The sequence below is a fragment of the Limanda limanda genome, chromosome 8 (assembly GCF_963576545.1).
Source record: "Limanda limanda chromosome 8, fLimLim1.1, whole genome shotgun sequence".
NCBI lineage: Eukaryota > Metazoa > Chordata > Actinopteri > Pleuronectiformes > Pleuronectidae > Limanda > Limanda limanda.
Window position 1 is genome coordinate 2,239,730 of NC_083643.1, and position 27,997 is coordinate 2,267,726.

General features: G+C 43.2%; 1 protein-coding gene across 5 annotated transcripts; it reads right to left on the minus strand.

Annotated features, from left to right (window-relative positions):
• Nucleotides 1-694: 694 nt before the first annotated feature.
• ndrg4 (NDRG family member 4) lies at nt 695-27,985 on the minus strand. Of its 5 annotated transcripts, XM_061076439.1 has the most exons (20): nt 27,909-27,985; nt 20,601-20,691; nt 20,313-20,326; nt 19,895-19,902; nt 19,586-19,604; nt 18,531-18,642; nt 15,725-15,763; nt 10,459-10,564; nt 7,733-7,853; nt 7,580-7,642; nt 7,203-7,263; nt 7,011-7,097; nt 6,871-6,927; nt 6,601-6,704; nt 6,440-6,496; nt 5,559-5,610; nt 4,361-4,408; nt 3,728-3,763; nt 3,523-3,574; nt 695-852 (listed from the first exon to the last, which is right to left on the minus strand). In XM_061076439.1, the coding sequence occupies exons 1-20, from the start codon at nt 27,983-27,985 to the stop codon at nt 695-697; spliced, it is 1,362 nt and encodes a 453-aa protein (XP_060932422.1). The 5 variants fall into 5 exon arrangements, with proteins under 5 accessions (XP_060932422.1, XP_060932420.1, XP_060932421.1 ...); XM_061076437.1 differs by lacking the exons at nt 19,586-19,604; nt 19,895-19,902; nt 20,313-20,326 and adding an exon at nt 2,677-2,715 and having other exon boundaries at nt 18,531-18,689; XM_061076438.1 differs by lacking the exons at nt 19,586-19,604; nt 19,895-19,902; nt 20,313-20,326 and adding an exon at nt 2,677-2,715 and having other exon boundaries at nt 18,531-18,679; nt 20,597-20,691.
• Between the last annotated feature and the right edge of the window lie 12 nt (nt 27,986-27,997).

Consider the following 27,997-nt stretch of genomic DNA (forward strand, 5'->3'; position numbering starts at 1 on the left):
ATCAGTGAGTGAAGCTATTCAGGCTAATTTATCTCCTCTGAGAACTACAGCTGTGCTGGACTACGATTGGCCGCGCTCTGCTGTCTGTCACACTATGGACACGCCCCCTCCCCCCTGTGATGCTCGCCTGTCACGGAGAGAGATACACAACACAGAGAGAGAAACTCACACTTCTGTAAAACAGCAACAGCAACAACAACAACAACAACATACAATGCTCGAAGCTCCTCCTCCTCATCCTGCACTTTCACGTTCTCGCACCACGTTGTGAGGTCACAGGTCACATGATGCTCTGTGGACTGGTCACCGGGTCACGATCTTTGATTTATTTCCGAAGTTGGGGGGGCGGAGGAAAGGGTGGAGGGGGGGCGGTTAGAAGGGACGCAGGCAACGAATGAGGAGACAATTAGCAAACACGAGAACAGAAACAGTTGCCTATATTGTGATGAGAAACGAGGGTGGGGTTAAAGTGGATATTCATAAGGTGGGTGGGGGTGGGTGGGTGGGGGGGGGTTGGTAGTAATACATATGATATTATACAGTGGGGGGGGGGGTGGGAGGGGGGAGAAGATGGCCGACAGAGAGAGATAACTCATTCCTGGCTCCTTCACATCTTAAAAAACACCTCCCCACCTCCCCCCTTCTCTCCATCCCTCACCCCCCTCCCTCCCTCCCTCCCTCCTGCCACGCCCCTTCAGCAGGACACCTCCATGGTGTGGGTGACCGGGCCCACCCCCCCCTCGGTGCTGTCGGAGTGGGTGCAGGCCCGGGAGCGGGACCCGTCGATGGAGCTGGCGCTGGTCAGAGAGGCCGTCCGGGAGCGCACCAGGCGGGTCATACTGGCCGAGGGCACTGGGGGGGGAGGGGGGGGGGGGGACACAAGGGTGGGGGGAGCAGAGATAGAAGAAGAGTTTAGCATCGCGACTTGCAGAAAGATAAAAGAAAAGAAGTGCGATCAGTGGATGTCGGGGAGATGTGGGGAGTTCATGCTAACGAGAACTAAAGAGAATCTGGTTTCTGCTGCTGCTGAGAAACTGGACTCGACTGGTTCATTACATTACACTACATTACATTACACTACATTACATTACATTACATTACATTACATTACATTACATTAAATTACATACGTTAACGTCTCCACAAGCAGACGCAGTAACATGCTGGAGAATCTCAGGGGTCAGTCTGTACAGTTTAATATGACGATTATTGAGTTGCATTAAAATTTCACACCAATATTAGTCAAGTCATGAATTGTGTTGAGTTGAGAATGAAGCTCAATGAACTGATCCAGGATCTGAATATGTTCAAGTTAAATCTGAGCAAAAGGTAATAATTTATTAACTTCATCCAATAGATATGGATCAACATTTTCTATATCAATTTAACACAAATGACATAGATGCCGTTACTCTCCTATGCATGTTGTATTTATTGCGTTTTTATGTTTCTATGTTCATTGTTTGCACCAATACCCAGAGCAAATTCCTTGTATGTGTGAATGTACTTGGCAATAAAATACTTCTGATTCTGATTCTGATTCTGATCAAGTTATCTTAACTTAGGTCTATTTATTGTTTGGCCACATGGGGGCAGCACAGCAAACCTCTAACATACACTTGCTTTTAAAACTCTTATGACAAACGTTATAAAACTGTCGCGACATTAGTGTTAATTTATGTTTATTGTGCCCTGAGGATTTAGCCTGCTGCTGGGAACTGTTTTATATGATTCTGGTTCTTGGGCCTTAAAACAAAAACACTTCACCAGTGGACGGACCATCTGATATTAACTCAGATTAGAGTTGAAAGGAAAATGTTCAAATGTTTAGTGTTTTATATTCTTCTTATATGAAATAGATTCAGCAGAGAATCTCTACAACCCTGAGAGTAATTTAAATCATGTCATATATAATATTTCACACTATTACAGTTGGTTTATTAGAAGTTTATATACTAGTGGTTTTAAATGTCAAACCTAATCTCAGTGTAGTTTTACATCTTCTCCTCAATCAGTGTCTTTCGATTGGCTAACAGAAATGCGACCAACACGTCAGAGCTCATCGACCTCAAGAAACACACAAACATCCGGATGTTTCTGAACTTTAAGAAGAACATTGGTGACATAGTCGTAACTCAGTTAAGATGCTGTTATTACAACCTGTGTTGTATAATCTTGATATTTTTCTATTCTCCGACAGAATGATCTCTATGTTGTTAAGTTGAGTGAGTTAAGGAACGTTTACAGCCTAAATGTCTGAATATGTGCCTTTATACTTTATGATAAAAACAATATGATCTTTAACTTTTCAATTTGAATAAGCATAAGTCCACACTTTATTAAAGGACCTATATTTAGAGTTCATTAGTTTGTATATGTTGACAATGATTTTGCAGTCCGGCTGAAGGCCATGCAGAGAGCGGTACTGGAGATGTGATGGTAAAGGAATGGGGGGGGGAGGGTGGGGGAGGGTGGAGTAAAGACAGTTTATTTTTCCATGGGAGGAAAAATTATTTTTGATGAAACGAAGATGGGCAAAAGTAAAGATTCCATAACAGCCCCAAAAATAGTGTATTAGTTGCAAAAATTAAAGAATCAACATAAATTTCAAAATGCCAATATCATCCAACAGGGCAGCAATAAGAGGTCAGAGGTGAAGGGGGGAGGAGGAAGTACCTGGCCCTCCACTCAACCTCCGATCCTTCACATAAGCGACTGAGAGAACAGGGCAAGGGAGACAGAGCAAGATTAACACAACTCGTATCCCGTCACCACACACAACAAACAACTTCCACTGAAACAGATTTTTACATGGAATTAATGCACAGACGTGTGTCGACCGCGGGAGCTAGGATCCTCTGCAGGAACTGTGGACATTTCCACCATGGTCCAAAATTAAGTTTAATCTTTTTAACCCCTAAAAAGTGTGTTGAATCTCTGCAATAGTCATAAAAATCTGTTTCCTTTACTCAGGTTCTGCATTTCTGATGTTTTGAATAATCTTTGTAACTCGTGCTGACGCTAACTCATTAACATCGCGATTTACGTCTCCTCCATGTTTACTGCTTTTCTAGTGCTGCTACATTTATAAATAGATTTTCCATTTAATTATCTAAACTGTGCCAAACTGTCAGAATCATATTTGTCCTGCTGCAGTTTCTAAAACATAAAAGATCCGTTTTTAGCTTCATTGTCGACCTGTAAAAACATCCATAAAGTTTTTACCATCCTCTGCAGACTTCTGTTTATAATCATTGAATATCACTTTCTCTTGGCTGCAGCATGCGTACTATTCGCAGTTGGCATTTTTATTGTATAATCTTGTGCATTACCGCCCCCTGGTGGATGTGAGTGGAACAGCATGTAGCCATATGTCGTCACTCACACCTGTGTTTTTAGATCACGGTGGAAATGCAGCTGAACGACAGTCTGCAGGAATGTTTCAGTTCCTTTAATAAGATCCAGCTCCTTCCGGTCGAGACCTCTCACTCCCAGAGCACAGTTGTGTGTCCAGATACTTACTGTAGCCCATTCCCTGCAGGAAGTACTTGAAGGCTTCAGTCAGCTTCCCGGGCTGGAAAACAACACGTCACAGTTTTCATTTCACTGATATCAGAGCTGACAGCGTTAGATGATGCATTCAGGGTCCGTCTGGATTCTGAATGTTGGTTTCGTTTGATTGTGCGACAGCCTGTTGAGTGTGTGTTGCTGTTTGTTGGTGTGTTACCTGTGTGAGCTGGGGGAGTCCACCGGAATCGGCCATCTGCCACAACAGGATCGACAATCAACAGGAGAAGAGAGCTCACAAATACAGATTTACACCCTTTCTTCGTTAGTCTCTTTTTTACTGACAAAACAGTTGGTTTTCTGTAACTTTTCTTTCTGAGAAGCTGAATATGAGGATTTATAACCATCTATTTCTGTATTTAGGCAAATCCCTGAGCAAAGCTACCGACACAAGAAGCCTCACAGTTGCCATAGAGACAAAAACATCTGCCAAGGCCACATTCTATTACAAAGAGCACTTGAAATTACTTGTGTGTGCACACAAGAGACCGTTTGTTCTGATTAATATGAGATTGGATTCATTGTCTCTGGAGCCCACATATTAATCAAAACATGGCAACTAATTAATCTCTTTTTAAATTGGTTTGATTTGATATGCAAAGACAAACTATCATCATGTGTACGTGCTTATTTTCAAAGCTTATTTTAATTTTGTTTGTTAATGGTTGATCTGGAGTAACAGTTAAATTGTCACATTTGGTGATTTAAATTTATGAAAAATAAATGAAAAATGTTTTAACAGGTTTTGTGTGGATGTGCAGCAGCTGCAGGTGAAACCGGGACGAACCATTACCTTCAGGAAGGTGGTGTTGGTCGGATCCAGTTTGGAGTTGCACTCAACCTGGAAAAAACAATAACAGAAATGAATAAGCTAAAAAAAATAAACTGATACAGAGACAAGAAACCTGATGATGTGTTGAAGTTAGAGACGTAGATGTGGATGTTATTGTTTGATTATATCAGTGTGTGTGTGTGTGTGTGTGTGTGTGTGTGACCCAGATACTGCAGTGAGCTGCAGAGATGAGTCACTGCTGCAGCCAAAGAACACAGCCGTACTGTTAATACACACACAGACAGACACACACAGAAAGACACACAGGCACAGACACACACCTCATTCACACACAGACTTTGTTTTTCCCTCTCTTCTGTATTCACATGCAAACATGAATAAAGCAAATGCACGTTTGTCTGTTTTCTCTAAAATGTGCTCATAATGTCAGGATGCAGATGCAGATGCAGGTCTGATAATAATTGAAATTCTCCTGCATGCGTAGCAGGAGACGTAAACACTGAGTGTGTGTGTTTTGGTTTTAAAAGACGTCTCTGAACGGATTCGTGTGCGATGAAGAAACGACGACACAAAGCAAACACACAAACGCCTCAGCTGCTCCTGTCAGCGCGTATGAAATATTAACCTGACCTCCATCTGTCACATGCAATAAAACAACCTCTGTCACCGCTCTGTCGCTCCATCCTTCTCTCTTTGCGAGAGGTTTACAACAACATCTCCTCCTGCCCCCCCCCCTCTGCACCTCCGTCCCATCCCTCCTGCAAACATGCAGAAGATAAACTGGTGCAGAAGCACAGATATATGGGCCACTTGAAAGTATAACACCAGAGACAGAGCGTCCTGTCCTCAGGGGAACAGCAACACACACACAGATGGACACACACACACACACACACACACACACACACACACAGATGGACACAGACAGACGGGAAACAGACACACACACATTGTCTGTGAGGGTGAACCAGGTCTGTCGAGCTGAATGAGGACAAACTGTCTCCACCAAGAGGATTCACAAAACATTGAGCAGAGGAAGAGGAGGAGGGGGAGGAAGAGTTCAGTGTTTCTCAGAGAGACGTTCACCAAGTAGGAAGGAGTGAATTAAAGGAGAAGGTAAATAAGAAGGACCACCAGGGGGCGCTGGTGAAACAGAGCTACGGCCTGAGGAGACGGGAAAAGGAGAAGAAGGACTCACCACTCCTTCCTCAGCTGGAGCGTTGTCTCCGACCACCAGCATCGTGGGACACCTGCAGGACAACAGCGGCCATGTTGGATATGCAAATCAGTATATGAAGGACAATTTCATTTAATATTTACTGGTTTAAATTTTTAGGGCTGAAGAAAAATTATGATTCTTCTCATTATAAGGACAGAGGATCTCTCACCATGTTAAAGCCCTATGAGACAAATTGTGATTTGTGAATATGGGCTATACAAATCAAATTTGATTGATTGATTGATTATTTCGTCGCAGGTTTTCAGGTGGTTTGCTCGTCACATTGTTGTGTTCACCAAAACACAATCATGGTAACTTTGAATTTCTTTCAAGATTTCACTACATATATTACATTGTTTGTTTTACTGCTTTATTTAATTTGTTTGATTATTTTATTGCTTTTAACAAGGTATTTGGTTTTGAATACTTTATATTACATATTGTCTTGAATTACCTTCTTTAAATTTGTAATTGCACTGCTTGTATTTCTTGTTCCCATGTCTTTGAAGCACTTTGTGATTGTGATTTAAACATAAGGTTTATTATTTTAAACAAGAAGAACATGCTGGTTTGGCTCAGGGAAGAATTAATAAAATCTTGGGGCCGATTCAGGGATAATTTTCCCTTCTTTTAACATTGTGAGATTTGATTTCTCAGAGAATGATTCATAGAAAGTAAAATAAGACTGATATTTATGAGAGTTATGTAGTTTAATATTTGTTTTGTTTACGTAGGAAATAATATCATATTTTCAAAGGGTGATATTTCAATGGACGAAGGATGAAAATCAATGACTTCTAACGTCCAGAACCAGAAAACAACCAATAGTTAAAATGACCTGATGATGAAACCTGACTTACTTCAGGGTCTTGGCGTTGATCACCGTCCCGCTGCGATTCATCTCCAGGTCCCTACGGCTGAAGGAGCAGACACCATGAATGACTGTGAACTGTGTGTGTGTGTGTGTGTGTGTGTGTGTGTGTGTGTGTCTCTCTGTGTGTGTCTGTGTTTGTGTCTCCACCTGTTGTACATGTTCCAGAAGAGCTGCAGGTTGAACAGGTTGATTGTGTTGTTGATCTGTTGTCGGTAGCTCTGCACCAGCTCTGTGTTGTTCATCAGCTCCTCCTGCACACACACACACACACACACACACACACACACACACACACACACACACACACACACACACACACACAAACAGACACACACAATTTCAATTTTCCCGTTCGTACCCTCAAAATGAAGAAGACTGAAACACCGAGTCCATTTTATTTCCGGAGCGTGAACGCACCTGACTGAAGAGATGAGGCAGCACCACGTCCGGCAGCGTGCTGGTCAGACCCGACAGCTGGGGGGGGAGACAACAGGGAGGTTATTACCACGAGGAATCAAACGGTGGCTCTTGATCCGTGAGCTGAGAGAGGCCAGCACCTTGGTGGCAGCCCAGTCGATCCATCCTTTGCCATTGGGGTCGATGTTGAGCAGAACCAAACCCTCCACCAGGTCGGGGAAGATCAGCTGAGAGCAGAGAACACACACGGATTCAAGAGGATTTCAAACCTAAATATCAAATGTTTATCTTTCGAGGATCATTTAGAAGATGTGTGGTTTGATCGGACTCACAGCGAACTTGGCCAGAACGTAAGCTCCGGCTCCAACTCCGATCCCAACGATGCTCTTGAATCTGAAAACATCATCAATCCATTAGCGTTTTAAAAGTGAAGGAAACTTAAAACCCTCTGATACTCGATGTTACAGAATGTTACTGGTGGACAGATACACAGATAGAAATCCATGCTTATATAAATGTTCATCTTTGATTCTATGTTTGCAAGATACACACACACATATATATATAAGTATATATACACAATTTATAATGATTTAAAGACAAGATTCTATTGGTGCTGTTTTATTTTGCACACCAGAGCTTAAATGTGTGTTCTTTGTGTAAAGTGTGAGAAATTAAACACTTGAATTTAAAAGCAAAGAGCACAAACCCAAAGTGCTGCACCACAGTCGGCAACATCCCGGCCAACTGGTCCATGGTGGGATACAGGTACCTGCAGGGGGACAATATACATTATGTGTCTCAATAATCAGAAGAAGAAGAAGAAGAAGAAGAAGAAGGAGAAGAGTTGAGGTTCCTTTACCCCTGGGGCATCTGAGAGGCTCCGACCTGCTGCCCCGGGGCGTCCACGTGACACACCACAAAGTGCTTGGTGATCTCCTGCATGTCCTCGTTGTTGAAGAAGGAGTTGAAGCACAGTTTGTCTGTCGGAGAGCGAAGGGAGGGAGGAAAGGAAACGAGGGAGGGAGGAAAGGAAACGAGGGAGTCAGTCAGAGGACAGAGGAAGGACAGAGGAAAGGGATCACATCTCACCTCGTTCATTTAACAGAAATATAAAGAAATTGAAGACTGTAAATATCGTTTTTTAGTTTATCTGTGTTGATTTGCAGATATTAACCCCTTGTTGACGAATGGAACCCCCCATTCCGTTTTTTTTATCCCACTAACGCCTGATGGTGCAAATACTACACATAACATGAAGGTATTGGAAGTACTCTGCTGCCATCTAGTGGTCGGAGTGGAAAATACACACTAGCCCCTTGGTACTGTGCAGCAAAGTTACTTTGAGGTATTAAGCTGTATTTGAAAAATACTGTGATGATGGAGCAGCAATGATTGTACATATGTTGTTATTCAATTTCAAGCAAAAGCAGCATCAGTATAATAATCTACATACCAGAGACTGGAAAATTTGTTAAATTACGGTTATGCCCCATTATGCCTAATGTCGCTAGTTTGACTCATACCTAAATTTGAAATCTATTGTATTTGCTATATTGAAATTTACAATCTCCATTTAAATCAGCATCTGTATGACAGCCAAAAACACAAATATTCTTTTTTTAATATAATTGGAAATTAATTCAAGCAATAAGGGTTAACAGAGATCAGCAAAGATGTCTTCTGGTGTAAAACGTAATAAACTATAATGAAGTTAAATCTCTTTTCTCTCAACCACCCCCCCGAGGATTCCTCTCACTAACGAGCTCCTGAACCAGTTTAAACTCAGTGAAGTGAATTCTGACGTCACAGGTTCGATCCTCTGCAGATGTCCCACTTTCCTCCCGTGTGCGTCAGACTCGTTCTCTCCTCTGGTTGATCGGCGTTAATCAATCGGACGAATAAACACGACAACTGGGTCAGAAGTGACCAACCAGGAGGCACTGACCTCTGACCTCTGTGCCACAGCGCCACCTGAGGGCCGAGGGGAGAAGTTCCTCCCATGTTTGTGCTGAATCATCGGTGAGATGAAGTCTGCACCGTGACCTACTTCCTCCTTTTGCACTATCTCTCCCTCTCCGACTTATCCTCCCTCTCTCTCTCTCCTCTTCCTCTGTTTTTGTTCTCCTCCTCTTCCTCCTCCTCCTCCTCTTCCTCCCTGCCTTCCTCTGCAGTCAGACAGAAACACAGACGCCTCCGTGCGTTATTTAGATTTTCCTTCTTGTCTTAGCGTCAGTTTTCGGGACCACGACCTCTTTTCCTGCTCCTCCGATCATCTTCCTCTCCCCAACACACTTCTAATCTCTTCTTCTATTTTTCACTCCCCTCTTCTCTCCGGTTCCTTTTGTTCTTTCTCTTTACTTCTGTGTTTCATCTGCTGGGCCCATCTGCCGTTTGGACTCATTTTAAATTCATCTTTTCAGTTCAAACACTAAACTATAAAACCATTTTTCCTTCTCTGAGTTGCCGCTCCGTCCAGTTTTAATGCAGCAGAGTCGAGTGATTTATCGACTGGTCATGAATATTAATAACCTCAAGGTGCTGCAGAGGAAAACAACTTGGACCCTGAGCTAATTCTGCGATATGTGACTTTATTCTACTTCCCTGTGTTTGCATCGTGAATTCAATCTGTTCTAAACAAGATTGCATAATTGTCTTATTGATAATCAAAATAAACGCAGCAGGACAGATATTCAAATCCCATATCTGCAGTTTTTGGATCAGCTCCCCCCCCGGTCCCACCTCCACCCGTCTGTGCTGCATTGCTGCCGGCTGCGCCCCCCCCACCTCCCTCTGCAGGATGTTTTTCTGACCTACATTTCATCCATGACTCTCTCACTCAACCCTTTTGCATCCTCGTCTCCTCGTCTCCTTGTCTCCTTGTCTCCTTGTCTCCTCGTCTCCTTGTCTCCTTGTCTCCTCTCTTCTATTTCGGTCGCAGCCCTTTTTGGCTCCGACCTCTTTTCTATGTCACGTTGTTTTTGTTCTAATCTCCTCCTCCTCTGTTTTTCTGCACATCTGTCCTTCCTCTCCTCTTCACGTGGATTTATGTTGTATTATCTCTCCCTTTATTAAATCATTGCCCACTCAGAGTCTATAGAGTGTTGACCTGGACGGCAGGAGGAGCTCTGGCCTTTTACAATCTACCACAGAGATGATTTTATAACCACAACACCAGAGACACACTCTGGTGTTGTGGTTATAAAATCAATCATATGAAATCAGTTTGAGATTTAATTAACTTTGATCTATTTTAAACTTTATGACTCATTTGTCACTCGTTTCTTTTAACTGTGTGTGAAACTGGTGACAACGACGGTAACAAGTGTGTGTCTGTGTGGTGTGTGTGTGTGTGTGTCTGTGTGGTGTGTGTGTGTGTGTGTGTGTCTTTGTGTTGGCAGAGTGAAGGCAGGGAGGGATAGTGTAGCATGGAAGCCAATTATCACTTCTAACAACAGCAGAAACACCTTACACAACAACCTGGAACATCTCGACACCGCACACACACACACAGACACACACACACAGACACACACACAGACACACACACAGACACACACACAGACAGACACACACTCCTGTACTCACGGTTCAGTCCCACATCGTGGTAGGTGAGGATCGCAGGCTTGTTCCCTTTGGGCGCCCCGCGGATAACCACATGCAGCATCCCATAAGGAGTCTCGACATCATGTTCCTGTGAAACACAAAGAACATTCTCACCTGGTGCTTCACACACACACACACACACAGACACACACACATGTTTTCACACAGAGCCGTGAGCCCTGATCTCTTTATTTTATTCTATTTTATCCTCAGGACTGTTCTTCATTAATCTTCTTCTGCAGGAACTCGAGTGGAGACGTGAACCATGTTGTAATTTATGGGACATTAATTGACTTAACAGGCGATAACTCAATAGTAAATGGTTTCAAATGTAGTTATGAGTAATAAAAACCCTTATTATAAAAATTAAATACGCAAGAATGAAGTATAACCTGGAGCAACAGAGCCTTCTCCATTCTTACCAATGTTAAGTGTCTATAAATATTGTTAAAAGTCAGATATATATGAAATTAATTCTTGTTATTTACGGTAAATCACTGAGGAATGTGATCGTCTGATAATTAAAGATGATGAAGATGAATCTGCAGCTGGAGTCACTCACATCTGGAGATTTAAACTGAATTGAATCATTCACGTAGGAACAAAGGATTTTGTTTTCTCTAATACGAGGTTTTAGAAAGAGAGAGAGAATAGTTAAAGCAAATCCCACTGACTCCTGACCTGGGATCAGTGTTACACAACTTCCTCTTTTTGTTTCCTGTTCGTTTCTCTCCTGCAGCTAAACAATCAAATAAAGGCAACAAATTAAATCTGGTGTTTCACTGAAAATCTGTAAAATCGTTTCCAAGACTTTAATCTTCAGGTTTTCTTTGTCCTTCAGAAATGAGACGTGAGCTTTAATAAACACAAAGAGCGGGAGATCGTTGTGTAGAATTTGAAACACCAGCGGAAATATAGAAAAGAATATGAGTCATAAACACGACGGCTGTTTAGATGAGGAATGGAAAAGAAAAATTACAAATCGGAGGAAAAACAACGAGTGGAGACATTTCAGGTCTTGTGTCAAAATGTGATGATTCATCAGAGCAACAGTGACGCAGCAGATTCCTTTACCTGAATGACATTTATTATATATAATTAAATATGTATATCCTGTACATTTACACAAGATTCATAACTAAAATATACCGGATATTAATTTTAAAGATCCATAAAGGATTTTTATTCAAACAGCCACAACAAAAATAAATGTAAATAGCGTAGAAGTTAATTCAGGTTTCGCTGATTTGTCGTCGTTATTCTGAATCGACTCTGAAGTTCTCCGACTTCTCGTGATTCAGAATTCTCTTTTTGTTCTGACCCACATTTTGTCTGCGTTCGCTGGTCAGAGGCAGACAAACTCAAAATGGAGGAAGGAGATATGTGGCACCATGAGCTGCGTATGGTAGCTGCACACACACACACACACAGACGCACACACACACACACAGATGTACACACACACACACACACACAGATGTACACACACACACAGTTTTTTGGGATTATTCTGCCTGCTTTTAGGGGCAGTGAAGCTTTAGCTGCTGATTCTGACCCTTGTGTCTATTTACTCGAGCGTGAACCGAACAAAACTCGGATCCAACACACACTCACACGTCCAACACACACACACACACACGTCCGCAGCACAAAAACAAACAGTTCTGATTTCACCCGGCTGCCAAAACTCAGCCTGATCCTCCCGGGAAGCGCCTTGTCATGCATCACACGCCCGGGACCAGTTAATCCAGGCAGATTATCTCTCTGTTATTTCAGCATCAACATCCGTGTTATCTGCAATCAGCTCTAATTTGGATCCTGGGAAATATGAGGTGACCTGATGACCTTCACACCTCCGGAGAAAACACACCCACAACATCTGTCTCTGTGTGTGTGTGTGTGTGTGTGTGTGTTTCAATATAAGAAACTGCATCGTTTAATTTTCCTGTAAATCCTTTGTGTGATTTATTTTAATTTTATTTTGCAAATCACACAACCTCAAATAATTCTTCCCTTCCTCACACAAACAGCTTCACTCGTCCTCTTCAAGGTTGAGAACATGGATGAAAGCAAAGATGGATCAACACCTCCTTCACACAGACACACTCACACACACAGACACACACACACACACACACACACGTGTCTCTCTGCAGACACACACTGCAGCGGCGCGTTGCTGCATTGCACAGCATCTGTTGACATGCCTTAGTGTGTCAGTGGGCCACGGATGAAGGACTGACCCGGGATCTGTCACTGACGCTGCAGTTTCTTCATCTCATCACAGACATAAACATCATCATCATCCTCATCTTCCTCATCATCATCATCATCATCATATCAGACAAAGATGAAGACATTTATTCTGACTCATTCCCACACCAGATTCCAGATCATTTTTTTTTTTTTATTCAGTATTCCCAGCCCCCTGTCTGTTCCTCAGGACCCATCATGCACTGCTCCACTCACCCCATCCCAGCACTCAGGCATGGCTCCACAGGGACAGTTCTCTCAGCTGATGAAGAGGAGGAAGAGGAGAAGGAGGAGGAGGAAGACGAGCAGCCAGGCCTCTCCTGTTTTAAGGGACTAGGTCCTGGTGAGACCGGCTCGTGGAAGCAGAGCTGGAGAGTGGAAGCCGCCGGCTGCTGCAGTGTCTTTGTGCTCGGCTCCCTCCCTCCCTCCCTCCCCTCACCCTTTATAGGCACCACAGACAGGGGGGGGGGGAGGCAGCTGATGACTGGCTCACCGCTCCATCTCCCCCTCAGGATTGGTCTGCTGCCTCGTCAGTCTTCTCTCTCTCTCTCTCTCTCTCTCCCTCTCTGATATATTCAGTTCTGCTCATCAACCTTGTTCTGTAAAAAAGCCTTTTGGCAAAAAAACAAAACCGCTGCCGTTTGTATAAATGAGGCCGAAGCTCTGGAAGCAGATCACCGGGACAAAGGAGAGCGTCTCTCAGTGGAGCTCACAGGCCTTTAAATTCCATCAGGCTGCACCAGACTACACAAACACGTGGATATCAGTCCTCTGAATATGTCTGATCATCAATAACCGTGAATTATTCTCTGAGAAATCTGTGAAAATGCAAAGCAAGCGATTCAAATCCACTCTGGATCCTTGTCGACCCGATGTCTCCTCCTTCCAGCAGGTTGTGTAGAGATCTGTGCAGAGTTGTGTTTGACTGTGAGTCAACAATCTAAACTAACGGCTTTGTGTAAAGAAAATGTGTATTTTAAAGAAAGCAGTGAAGATATTGGATCTGTAACAATAATTTGCAGAGTTGTATTTGATTTGATTCATCTTGTGCCTATACTATATATTTGAACATTTGGACATTTGCACTGACTGTTACTTTTTTTTACTACTGTATTATTCCGCCTATAGTGTATTACTATTTATATATATTTATCCTGATCATAGTGTATTCATCATTCTTATATCATACAATTCCTCTTAATACTTTAATATTCCATATATATTTCTTACTGTACAGATTTTATTTATTTACATTTTCACTTTAATATGCACAATACTCTGCACTTTTACTGCCTTTTTTTTGCACTTCTGGTTAGATACTAAACTGCATTTCGTTGGATAAGTACTTGAACTGTGCAATGACAATAGAGTTGAATCTAATCTAATCTAATCTAATCTAAACCTGCCTCACTGCTGCGAGTTGTGTTTCCAGATTCTACAACACTTCTGTGTGTTTGGATCTTTTTGACAAAAACCAACGGAAAGTCGGTTCCCAGGTGGAACCATCAGGTTTTCAAACGAGGAGTTAAACTGTTGGAGCCTGAAGTGAGACGCGTCAATCATCGACTGGAAATAAAGATGGACGACATGACGGCTCCTTTGAAGTGAAGCCAAAGTGTCTTGATCGCCCCCTGGTGGCTAGCTGCAGTGTAGGTCACAAACCCTGCCTCCTCCGTGTGAGCAGATGGCACATGGATTAAAGTAAACACTTCTCAAAGACGGCACTCGTTTGTATTCTGGATATTTTGGCTTCGTTTCTCCACAGAAGGAGGAAGTGGAGACACGTCGTCCATCTTTGTTTACAGTCTTTGAGTTCAATGGAACAAGTTTCCTCAACAGAATCCGTTTGTGGAAATCTCTCATGTGCAGAAAGTAAAATAAAAGTGTTTTTTATCATTTTTACGGAGCCTTTAATGACACCTGGTGGCGCCGACGTGCTGAATTCCACTTCATGTAACTAATTAATCATCTTTTTATCCATTAATTAAAATATCTTCAGTTGAAATAAAAGGAGGATGAGAAGTGTACGTGCAGATTCACAGGACTGCGATGGTGTCTGAGTGACTATCATGCTGACTGCAGCACACACACACACACACTCACACACACACACACACACACACACACACACACTCACACACACACTTTGTCATCCAGCAGCCCCCCCGTCTCTCCCTCTATCCCCTCTTTTCTCTCCATCTATTCCCTCCGTCCTGTTGACAGAACGCTCGTGGTGCTGACTCTTCTCTCTCGTCCTCTTTCCGACTCTTCTCTTTCACAGAGGAGCTTAACTCTCTCTCGGCCGGTTTTTAAACTCACAGTCGCTGCCTGATGGACGGAAGACAAACGGAAACTAGAGAGTTTATCACACTGATTGGTAGGAAGTGAAGCTGCCGTCTCTATATCATAAAAGGTCACAGATACAGAGTGAGAACAGTTTAGCTGCAGCTGAAGCTTCTTGCTAATCATCCTTCGTCCCTGAATATTTTAAAACTTTAGATTGTTCTCGTTAACTCTAAAAACTTTGTGGTGAAATCAGTTTGTCAAGATTCAAGATTTGTACTGATTAAACATCCAGGTTCAATCCGGGTTTCAGTCTTTGTTTTCCTTTAAGCTGTAAAATGATTTCATCCACTTTTGATTCGAGGGTGTTAACTTGTTCATATAAACAGTTTAAAGATGCTATGAAGACAGTTTAAAACTCTAGGTGGCGCTATGAGCCACGTTCAACCCATAAATTAACGGTTTCAATTTAAGTAAATGTGGTAAGAAATGTGATATTAAAACCAACATTAATGTGTTTCATCATCAACAGGCGTAAAGGACATTTACTTTGCATTATATCTTTAAAGTTGAACTATTAAGAATATATATAAAACTGGAGATGAGGGGCGACAGACAGCGAGAAAAGAAGAGATGATGATGATGATGATAAAAGATAAAAGATAAAAGACAGAAGAGAGAGAGGCTCACACTCTCCAGCAGCAGCTCTTACCTTCCAATCCCCTGCAGGCATCAGCTGGTCACACGTTTCCTGCACAGACACACAAACAGAGACAGACGACTCAGAGACAGACACAGAGGTGAGAGACATCATCACACAGAGGGAGCATCCACAGAGAACACACAAGTTCACCTGTTTCTACACAAACACACAAATGTGTGTTTGAACAGGTTAAATTAGTCAAAGTGAAATTCTGCTATTAGGTGAGGTTTAAATTGGCACTTCAGCAATTTATTACTGCAACCTCCAAAAACACATGGGAGAGAACTACATCTCCCATGATGCAATTATATAATGCTTTCATCATGACCCTGGTGAACATCTGCAAATAAAGATGGCCGACGCACCATCTGTTAACATGGAGGAGACAGCGTTTATGACCTATACTGCAGCCGGCCACCAGGGGGTAACGCCATGCTTTGGCTTCAGTTTTGTGACCCCCCATGTCATCCATCTTTATTTACAATACACAATAAAGTCCATGTCCCATCTGTTGACATGGAGGAGGTAAAGTTTATGACCTATACTGCAGCCAGCCAGCAGGGGGCGAGCAGGGAGATTTTAAATGAAATACATCTCAGCTGCTGTAAAAATTGATGCAGTGCCACTTAAAAAACATGTTCTAGTTTCCAGTATTTTATTTTTTAGTACATTAGTTTGGCAGCAGAATGCACCTGTTGTGCCAGAGCGTCTCTAGAACCAGATCATTTACTGAAGTGCATGAGGTGGGGGGGGGGAGACAAATCAGTGTTAAAAAAAAAATAATAATAAAGTGAGGAAGGAAGGTGTTATTCAGGGTGAAGGAGAGTTCAGCTTCAGGATTCATCCCAAAGCAAATCAACCCACATCGATTTAAACATTCACAGACGTCGGCTTCACTCGGTCGAGACAAATCTTTATTGATTTATGAATTCATCATCTGAAGCGTTACGTGGTTATCTTGCAGCCGAGGCGTTCGCTCCGTGAGGAACTTGATCTAAACTCTCCATTTAAGAAGAAATGTGTTGAAGCAAAACCGGTTATTTTCTTTAAATGCATGTTTTCTAACCCGTGTTGCTTCAGCACGTGAGGCTCACGCGTGTGTTCCTGCTCGGCCGCCTCTCAGGGGGGGGGGGCCAAGCAGGAGCATCTGGACAGAAGAGACATGGACATGCACGTGAGGTCAGAGGTCAGGGAACCACCGGGTCCGTACACATGCACACGTCTAGTCTGTGAGTTCATGTGAGGGGAATTCTGAAAAGAAAATCTGTCAGGATTAAAGATGGAAGTTGCACGTACACGATGGATCAGGGGTGAGAAGGAGAAAAAGAGGGGAGTAGTTTATTAGTGGAAAGAGGACAAGGACACATCTAAACACGTTTCATGCAAGAAGGAAAAATGTTAGTGGTGGCAGTTTGGTGGTCGGACCAGCAGGTGGCACTCTCTCCTCTCACTCCCACCCCATCACACTACATGAAGTGGAAGTGCTGCAGCTCGTCCTCAGTGTGAAACGACAGGAGTGTGTGTGTGTGTTGTGTGTCAGTTCTTCAATGTGTCGCTGCTCTAGTGGCGGATTGTTGTGTTGCTCCGACTCGTCCTCTTGTGTCAGGACGTGTGTTTGTCTCTGATCCGATGAGTCTGCGTCTGCAGGCGGTTTCCTTTGCAAATGCAGATTTTGTCCTAGTTTAGATTTTGCTTTGAAAGCTTCTCTCTGGTGAAGAGGAGACGCAGCGTGAAACCGAAGCCGTCGGCTCCTCGGTGCTCGACCGAGAGTCGGAAGCTTCACGAGTTTCATCTGATCGGTTAGTTCTGGTTTCACATTGTTAATTAGGGACGAAAGAAGTTTGTCTGACATGCGTACGTCATCTAGGTGGGCGGCGTCTAGCTATACTTGACTCTGATTGGTTTGTTAGACGGGCGTGTTTCCAGCATGTGGCTGCAGAGGGCGCTGTTGCTCAGTAAAAAATTGCATAGTGTTTCTTTAAGTAAATTCTCGACGACAATGCAAACGACTGTAAACAACCTTTTCAATCATTGTATCTGTTTTGCTTCTGTGCAGGCACTGGTTGAGTTCTAGTAGAAGTTCACAGCAGCTGTTAGTAAATTAATGTTGTTGAATAAAATAAAAAAAATAAAAATTACTTACAATTTTTTAAACTAGCAATTTAGTAGCACTTAAATGGCACTTTCTTATAGCACTTGGTAGTTTTGCTTTATTTTTGAAGAAATTGTACTTTCTTGATTGGTTTTGTTCTTGGTTTGTTCCCTCGGGGTTGATGCACTTATTGTAAGTCGCTTTGGATAAAAGCGTCAACTAAATGAAATGTAATGTTTAAGTAAATTCTTGACGACAATGCAAACGACTGTAAACAACCTTTCCATCATTGTATCTGCTTCGCTTCTGTGAAGGCACTGGTTGAGTTCTGGTAGAAGTTCACAGCAGATGTTAGTGGATTAATGTTGTTGAATAAAATTAATAATAAAAAAAATAAAAATTACTTACTATTTGTTAAACTAACAATTTAGTAGCACTTAAATGGCACTTCCTTATAGCACTTGGTAGTTTTGCTTTATTTTTGAAGAAATTGTACTTTCTTGATTCTTGTTGTTCTTGGTTTGTTCCCTCGGGGTTAATGCACTTACTGTAAGTTGCTTTGGATAAAAGCGTCAGCTAAATGAAATGTAATGTAATGTGATTGTGTCTCCTGTGGAGCTCAGTGACGTTTCTCTGTGTCTGAAGTCAGATTTCTGCTCTTGTGTGTCTGCGTGTGTTCGGCAGCCGGATGTTTCTGCTGGTTCCGGTGGATCTGGTAGTTACCGGGATGAACCCGCTGGTCCGACGGCGGGTCTGGAGGAGCCAGTGCCGTGCCATGACATGCCAGCGGTGAGTGGGGCGGCTGGGGGGAGAGGGGTGGTTAAGGGGCGCAGGGCTGGCAGGGCAGGGGAGCCCCCCCGAGGCCTCATCCCCTTTATCCTGCTGTGTCTTGAAACAACAAGAACAACAAAGTGGTTATTGTGGTAAAAACCGGAAAACAAACACGTACTCAACAAAAACACATGAGATGTAGATTCATTTTTCTGATGCTGTGTTTTCACGAAGGTCAAAGGGAAAAACACTCAAATGAAGTTTGTTCCTGTAAAGTTCCTGTTCCAGCTTCTTCACAAAGGTCAAGGTGAAGATCTACGACTTCATCCTGGAGACAGAAGACGTTTGTGAGACGATTCATTTCACACACGAAAATCTAAATCCAGGAACCTGCTGCACGAGAATCACTGTAAATATAAACTTCACAGAGGAAAAGTCTGAAAAGCTCAAAAGTTCAGGAGCAATAAATTCTGACCAGACATCAGATTGTTCAGATTTTATTTCCTCAATAACTAAATTATATTTTTACAACGTGATGCTCCATGACTCATTTATTTATTTAGTTGTACTTTAATTATACAGAGTGGAAAGATTGGAATTGGTTGTTAAATATAAATGATTATGTTGACACACAATGTAAATCATTGAATTTGATTTTCTTTTTTACAAATTCTCATCTGAAATAAAATTTGAACAATTTATTTCTATTTGCTGAGTGTCATGAAACTTCTAAGCTGTTGTTTTTTAAATTCAATCTGAGCGTGTGTTTTTATATCCACAGGAAGTGAACGCACGTTATTCCAACATCACTGAGCTGTGAGTCCGACCCTAACCCTGGTTTGAGAACCAGGAGGTCAACGCTCAGTGACCTTCTCCTAAAGGTCACTTGGAGGTCACCTGTTAGGGAGCGAGAGGCGGGAGATGAACCCGAACACGCGTCGGAGCTGAAGTCGTCTTCGGCAGATCGATGAGACCCAGCCACACGATGAGTCACGCTAACATGTCACAGGGTCGATGGGGCAGCAGCTGACGACCCGGATCGTTAACCGAACGACCTTCTGCTCCACGAGCCGATCAATATGGAATTAGACATTTCAAGCGATGCAGCACAGGAAGCTTTTCAAAACGACAAAAGAGAAAACCTGATCTCCTGTTTCTCCTGAGAGCCTGGTAACGATTCCTCCAGCAGAAACAAGAGGTTGTAAAAGAAGCAGGAGAATCGTTCCTACTTCCAGAGACCGGACCGGCCTTCGTAGAGTCCTTCTTCCTGGTTTCACGTTCATTGTGTTTTTTCCTTTTCACGCAGGCGCAGTAACAGTAAAAGCTGCAGAGTTTGGGGATGTGAGTGCTAACCGGCCTTCAGACTGACCAGCAAAGTGTTAGAGAATCACCCAGCGGCTACTTGAGAGCATCTGACTGCTCCTGGATCTGTACCGACTCCACTAATGACGAAGTCTGACTCTGAAACGAGTCTCAGGAATCAGGAATCAGCCTCTAATGGCTGTTTGGAAAGTTTAAGGAGATAATGATTCACTTTCAGACAGATTCTCACAGGAAGACGCCATCGGTTCCATGATTCCTTCAACAACAGACCCTCGAACACTGAAGAGGCCTGAAGAGGCTGCGACCTGTTGCCGAGGTAATGGATGAACTGCAGTAAGTAAGTGCTCTTTATATAACCACATATATAATTATATAGCCTGCGCTCTATCTGCTGCTCTGTTTATCTTCCACCACTCTCTCTCTCTCTCTCTCTCAGCTCAAGTGACCCTTCATCTTTTCATCGTGTTGTCGTCACTCTCCTGGTAAACAAGCTCCATCGTCTGATTATCATCCACATCTTCAGCTAATGAGCACAGACGTGTCTCTTCCTCCTGTCCTCGCTCAGCAGCAGGTGAGACAGGACGGAGCAGAGGACACAGGACGGAGCAGAGGACACAGGACGGAGCAGAGGACACAGGACGGAGCAGAGGACACAGGACGGAGCAGAGGACACAAGGAGAGGACAGGAGGTGGACTCACCAGGTCGGAGTCTGCTCCTCTCTGCTCCGGCAGCAGAGGCTTCTCCTCCGTGAACTGCTGCTCCTTCATCCCAGCCATCCTGGTCAGCAACCTGCAGTCACACACACACACACACACACACACACACATACACACACACACACGTAGCACAAAAACACATCTTAAATTACACTATCATTTCATCGTGCTGGGTACTATCTGCATTTTACAAGAATTAAGGATATTGTGTAAGAAAAACAAATCTTAGATCACGAGAAAAAAGAGTGTCAGAATAAAGTTGTTAAGAAACTGATGTGGCACTATAGCGAGAATATCATATATTACTAATAATATTACAACAAAAAGAGTAGAGTCACAATATTATGAAAATTAATTCATAATATTGTGAGAATAAAGTCATAATATTGTGAGAATAAATTCGTAACATTATGTACGACACAAAGTCCAGAAAACTTCAAACTTTGTTCTTGTAAAACTACGACTTTTTTCTCGTACCGTTATGAAATCTTTTCCTTCACATGTCCCTGATGTCTGTGTCTCCAGTGAAACATGATGATGACAGATCGGTTTCATACGACCTCGTACAAACGACCACAAACTTCAACAATGGTGGACCTGTTTTTACGGAGAGAGAGCCTGTCGTTTACAACATGGCTGCTTCTGCGTCTTTCTTACGAGGAAATCGTTACCTCCTCCTCCACCATGTTTGTCTCGAGTCTGCACTGCACTGCCCTCTAGTGGATATATTAATGAATAATAAGTATGTGGGTAGTGACAGTTACATTGTTTGAAATAGACGAGACTACTTTCATACGTAAAAGCAGCAGAAATGATTCTTAATAGAGTTGAAAAGGCTCATTTATACTTTAAATATGTTCACATATGAAGGGGTCATTATGTGACGACCCCACTAGTTGATGTTAAGTGCATCAAATCATTTCAGTTTATTATAACTCGAGACTCGTCCTCGGAGTCTTCCCATCGTTTCTATCACTAAGCAACCAAAGTCATCGTGAGGCCTCAGCTGTGTTGTTCAGAGGTGGAGGTCGGGAACTGCTGACAGCAGCAGAGAATATACTGAGATCAGAGTCTTTTTATGCACGTAGGACATTACAGAACACAGGTGAGGCAGCGGCAGCGGCAGCGACATCAGCGGCAGCGGCAGCAGATTAACCTCCAGGTGAAGGATGTGCACATGACGTCTGCAGCAGAACAACGAGCAGATCCACGACAGCTTCAGGGCAGAATGTCTCTCATCAACACTTTATCTGTCAGAATCTCTCCTTTGTAATGACGTTATCTTTCCTCCTCTTTCTCAATCTCCTTCCCCTCCTCTCTCGCTCTCTCCTCCCTCCCTCCCTCCCTCCCTCCCTCCTGCTGTGACCGTGTTATTAAATGGCTGCATGTGACCTTTCCGAGGAAAACAGACCAAACAACAGCACCTCTCTTCCTCCTGCTGCCAGGAGGACTGCACCTCCTCCCTGTTAGTGGACGGGACATGGACCAAACTAAAAAGATGTTGTGTAACTTTACTGATTTTACAGATTATTTGTACAAACACTAGTTTAAACAAATAGTTTAAAGTATATAGCCACTCGGCAGGTAAGAGAATAAAAGTGTGATTTCCCAGGAGGCATTGTGTCTCTGCTCCTCTAACTCTCTCCACTTCTTTTATTTTGACAGCCCTTTTTATAAATCCTTCTCCCAACACTCGTCTCTTCTCTCTCTCTCCCAGCATCTCGTCCCTCTTCTCTTCCACCGCTGCCCTGTCGCTTCACCTCTTCCTCTCTCAGCGGGTTGTTCACACCATCCTCACCCTGCACCTCTGTCCTCATCCCTCTCTTTCTCACCCTCTCTGTTCACGCTGACGTGCTTATGTAAGGCAGCTGGTTGTGAAATCAATTACCATTGCATTATCCAGCTATATTTGGCCGTGTGACGCCAGAGCCGCCGGTGGAAAGATACCAGCGCTGTCCCGGTCTGACTTTGTGCTCCGTCACTAGCTGTGGTGAGGTCTTTGTTCCTAAACAAGAGGTGTTGACATGTGTCTGTTCTTCTAATGGATTCAGTCTGTTGATCATTTGGTCTGTGAAAGCATTAACGCTCCACAGACGACCACTCTGTTGTCTCAGAAGTTTATATTTCAAAAACTCCTCTCAGGTGTCCTCTAATCATCTTCTTTAAAGTTCTAGATCGGTTCATATTCCATCTGATAACATGGAGGAGGCACGGTTTAAGACCTATACTACAGCAAGCCACCAGGGGGCAATCGGGACGCTTTGGCTTAACTCTTGGGAGCTGTCATGTCGTCCATCTTTATTAAAAGTCTGTGGTTTATAATAGGAAGATTCCATCGAGTCCTAAACGACCTGTGAATGTGAATCGTCCCAGGAGCACTTGCACCAGACCTTTGTTGCCATGGTTACAATTATAAAAACTTCATCGGTGGGGAGGATTGTGGAAATGGTCTCAGGTTGGTTCGTACTGCAGACAGCCTCCAGGGGGCGATGGAGACACATTTGTTTTTCATGGAGCTGTGGCGTCGTCAATCTTTTTATACAGGTAAAATGTTTTGTTTGTCTATTGTTTGCTTATGTAAAGATTATATTCTACACGTTTTGCTTCTAACGTCCAAACATGGTGGATCCTTCCTGCTCGGCTGCCGACGCCCATCAGCCAATGAGCTGCCGGCCTGAGGTCATGTGGTCATCACAGTGGACACGACCTCAAAGCTTCTCTTCATCCCTCAACCAACTGTGGCCCGGCAGCTGAAGAGTCAGTGGGTGAGGAGTTATTTACAGGTCTGTTCTCTCCATCTCCTCTTTAACCAGAGAACCCCCCCCTCTCCCCCTCTTCCCCTCTCTCCCCCTCTCTCTCCCTCTCTCACCCTCTCTCCCCTCTTCGGGTGTTGTTTGTCTCGTTCGGGGGGGGGGGGGAAACCCTCTTTTCGCAGCAGTTTGTTGAGGAGAACAAAACGGACCTGTCCTCTTTTTAGTTCCGCTCCCTCCTTCGCTCCTTTTTTAAGTCTGCCTAGACAGCGTTGCTATGACAACCAGTCTCAGTCCCGTCGGGTCTGGCTCACCTTCTCCTTCCCTGCTTTATATATATATATATATATATTTATATATATATGTTTTCCCACCATCTTATAAGACTCTGAATTAAACATCTTTTCTCTCACGTTGTTTTCCTCTTTCTGCTTTGTTCTTCACGTTGGGTTTATTCCTGATGAGATGTGTGAAGATGTTTTTTTCTACATCATCGTTACAGTTAGTGATGGAAGAAGAAGCGCTGCTGCTCTCCTGCTTTAAAAGACATGTGATCTCACAGTCGCACCCCAGTAACCTGTTCTCTTTTTCTCCTCCAGTTCACGTTGGGTTGTTTTGTTCTGTCGCTGATTAATACTGTTTTCGTCTCTGCAGGACAAAGTAAAGGTGGGAGAGTCTGAATCAAAAAGGACCAGAGATCTCATTCAGCATCGTGTCAGATGAGAACCTATCAGTAGTTTGTCTTCTCCATTATCCGAGCGACTCATCTGACGAGTACGAGGTCATCATGACCGACAGGAGCCGGGTTTTAGCTCTTTAAGAGAACACAGGGACATCGGAGCGAAACTTCCTGTCAGAGCAGAAATCAATTACAGAGCCACGTGGATGATCTAATGTACGTCCACCGGATCGATACTTGGAAAGTGGGACGGCTCAGAGAGACGACAGGACGACCGAGGGTCAGAGACAGAGAGAGAGAACTGCGAACGAGAAACTGGACGAGAAACGAATCGTAGAAAACACGTCAACAAGCTGAAACACTGGATTTACTTCTTCCTCATGTTTCTATAGTTTAAAGTGTAAAATTTTACTGAGTGAAATATCTTAACACCTTAAAATGTCTGATTTCTTTAATATCAATATGAGATGTTATGTAAATGTTTTTACTTATAAGTCACTAATTAATGTATTTAAATAAAATGAAAGAAAAGGTCAGTTGACTTTTTTTATAATTAAATCAAACAGATTTTATTTTACAACAATAACCTGTCTCACTGTTTAAGTTGAGAAACACCTGAACACACATAAATTAAATATATTTTTTGTTGAACTCGTACTGTACTTAACAATAAAAGATATTCTATTCTATTCTATTCTGGACTTAAATAAAATAGCTACCGTGTCTCTTCTGTCTGTGTCAGGTCAACGTGAACCAAACACACATGAAGCTGTTACATCGCTGACAAGAAAACCAGATTCTCTCCAAACAGACAAACGAGCAGAGAGAGAAGCAGCGTGAAAAACCATTAGAGCTGGAAACATGAAGCTGAAGAGGACATGATGCTCGTGGACAAAGTGAATGCTCCTCATTCACGTCTGTGTCCAACAATCGAGCTGATGACTAAGAATCTGAAACCTCTTTCAGGAGGAGATTCTGTGAAGGAGTCTGTTTGTTTGTGGCTCAAACGTTTAAAGATCTGTTTCTCGTCTCCACACCTGAGTCACGAGTGTCGTTGAGAGAAGTGCAAGTTGTAATCTTTGTTTCATGTTAAGAGCAGGAACCACGGTGTGAATAATTTAGTTTACAGAAGATTAGAATATGAGTTCTGGAGCTTCATGTTATGATATCCTGCAGGAAACATGGGTTTGTTTTGGCTGTGGAGCGCAGATCAAAGTGTGTCTGGGTTTATGAATTCAAAATTTAAGATGTTATATCATCACATTCGTTGAACAAATAAAATCGTGTGACCAACAAACAGGGAATTTAATCACATGAGCTCATAGAACTGTAAATATACGTTTAAATTCCCTGGTTTTCAGTGAATCACCTGCGAACATGTGACATTAACCACGGATCCAAACGCCGCAGGTCGGGACTTGTGTTTATTTGGCACGAGCTGAATGGCGCGGTGGGATTCTCCGGCAGTCGAAACTGAAGAGGAGAAAATATTTGTAACCAAGCGTCCAGTGTGGTGGTCGTGTTTGTGAGGATCTCCCACCGAGCGGCCGGGCCGACGCCAGCGAAGGCAGACGGAGCGACAGTGTGTGGCGAGCAGAGGGGGGGGGGGTTGTTCGCTGGACTCCTTCCTGCCCCGGCCGGAGAACCAGATGTCGAGGGACCGAGCCCAGTGGAGCTCACATGATGGGATGAATGGTTCACTGAAGAGACTCGGGGCTTAAAAACAGTGTCCAGTGAAAACAGGGACTGGAGGTGGAGAGAGTTCAGTGGATCAGAAAAAGGAAAAACTATTGGCTACAACCTTTAATAGAATAGAACAGAAATTAGCCTTATACATTTTCATTATTATCATATTATAATGCAAATGTTATTTTGCAAACTTCTTAATTTATAACGTAAAAAACACAATTTTTTCCCATCAGGTATTTCTGATATGGAGAATTAAGTCGACTCCTCTTCATTAAGCGACTGTGTCGGTTTGACCGTTAATATCTTTGGATTTGTTTACATGAATTTAGACATATTTTCTTAAACGTTCGACTTTAATCTTGAAATTTAAAATTTGCTTTCAACATTTATACTTTTTTCTTGATTTGCAAAAAGTTTAGTTTAGATTTAGTTTGATTTTATTCTTAATTTATTTTCTGGAAATGCATTCTATTATTCCTTTTTTCATGTCTGGCCCAATGCTCATTGGTAGAATAGAATCATGTGACCAAACTGAATGAGGGCGACTGCATCATCGTTTCCAAACGACTCCATTTGTGTTCGTCCGCACAACAACACAGACCCAGAGTTTCCACACTTCTCTGTTTTAGGTTCCTGAGAACGTTCTCGTGTGGATGGAGCCCGACTCTTAGGGTCTGACCTGCTGCATAGAAACTAGATTATTGATATTGTCTCTGCAAAATGGAGAAAAAACGAGCAAGTCGTGCAGAATCATGATGATAATGAAGGCGAACAATCAGAATAAATGGAGAAATAACAGCATAAAGAAATGCAACAAAGGTGCAGGGAATGAAACAACATTGATTCTAAAACCCAGTTTTTGGGGTTAGGATGAATTCACCTAGATTACGTGTAGGATTTATAGTTTTTTTAGTTTTCATATTCATGTTTCCTGGAACGTTTCAGCAGGTTTTGCATCGTTTCCCGTTTCAGTCGCTGCTCAGTTTCCTGCGGCTGCTCTTATCGCTCAGGACGCCGAGCTGAGCGGAATTTGAGGAGGTGATATGGAAATTCACCACACGTGTTATTTTTAGCTCCATGGATCATGAAGGCAGGCGTCTATTTTCGTTCTGGACAAATGAGCCAATAATTAAAGCACATTGTCTCTGTTTCAGAACGAATCTCCGTCCAGAAACATTTTAAATCTCTGCTGCTGAGCCGAGCGAGAAGTGGATTCAGTGTTTCTGTCTTCAATCTGCTGCCAAGCTTTTCAACACACACACGGTGAGATTGAGACAGGAAGGTAGAAGGTGTCTTCCAAGCACAGAGGGAGGAAGGAGGAGGAGCTTGTTCCAGTGGGCGGCGTCACCCTGAGGTTACAATCAGAAGATTTGATGAACCTGGGTTCACGTCCAGAAGAGACTTCAAAAGTCAATAAGATCTCAAACTCAGTTCTAAAATTGACCAGAAGACAAAGAAGAGAAGAGACGATGGAAAAGTTTTAAACTTAACGAGGACTCTTTACCAAACCTTTACTGTACGGCTCAATGTTTTCAAGCTGAAGATCCATTGGAGTCAAAATAACATCCACAAACCAAACAGCATAATACCTCAGCATGTATCTCAGATGATCGTCTGATGGTCCTGAGCTGGTGGATGAAGAGCTGCAGGTTTTTCCTCCTCTGCATCTGACAAGTGTCACAAGTTCCTGAACATGCACATGTGATGGGATGGAAATGGTTACGCCTGATTTCTTGTTGTGGTGGAAACTAACTGATCCTTCAGCGACTGGGTCACGTTTGATCTGAAGAGCGATCAGCCCCCCCGGCAGCGTGTGTCACCTGGAGCAGGTCGTCTGGTTTTCTGAGGGAAATTATCAGTTTCAAGCTCTGGCTCCACTCCCAGTTTAATTCCCAGTATCTCTTCCAGTATCTGTTGTGGTTTTTAAAATGATTATTTTCTCACATGACAGATGGACGACGCCTTTCCCGAGCATATTTAACAGTCATTAAATATGATGGATTGTCTTTGCAGTTGTGGGTGTGAGCCCGCTGCTGCAGGATGAGCATGGGACACACTGGACGGACTGGAGTGACAGAATGGAACGGATGGACGGGAAGATGCCATAGACACACCCACACAGGAGAGACCTGGCGTGGCACGGTGGGTGGGGGGGCGGGTGATCCTACGTACATGGTCTGCAGGAGGCTCTGTGGAACCGTGCAGCCAGCCGCCTTGGGAGGGAAGTTCCAAAACAATCCAGGCCCCATCTAGCAGCAGGT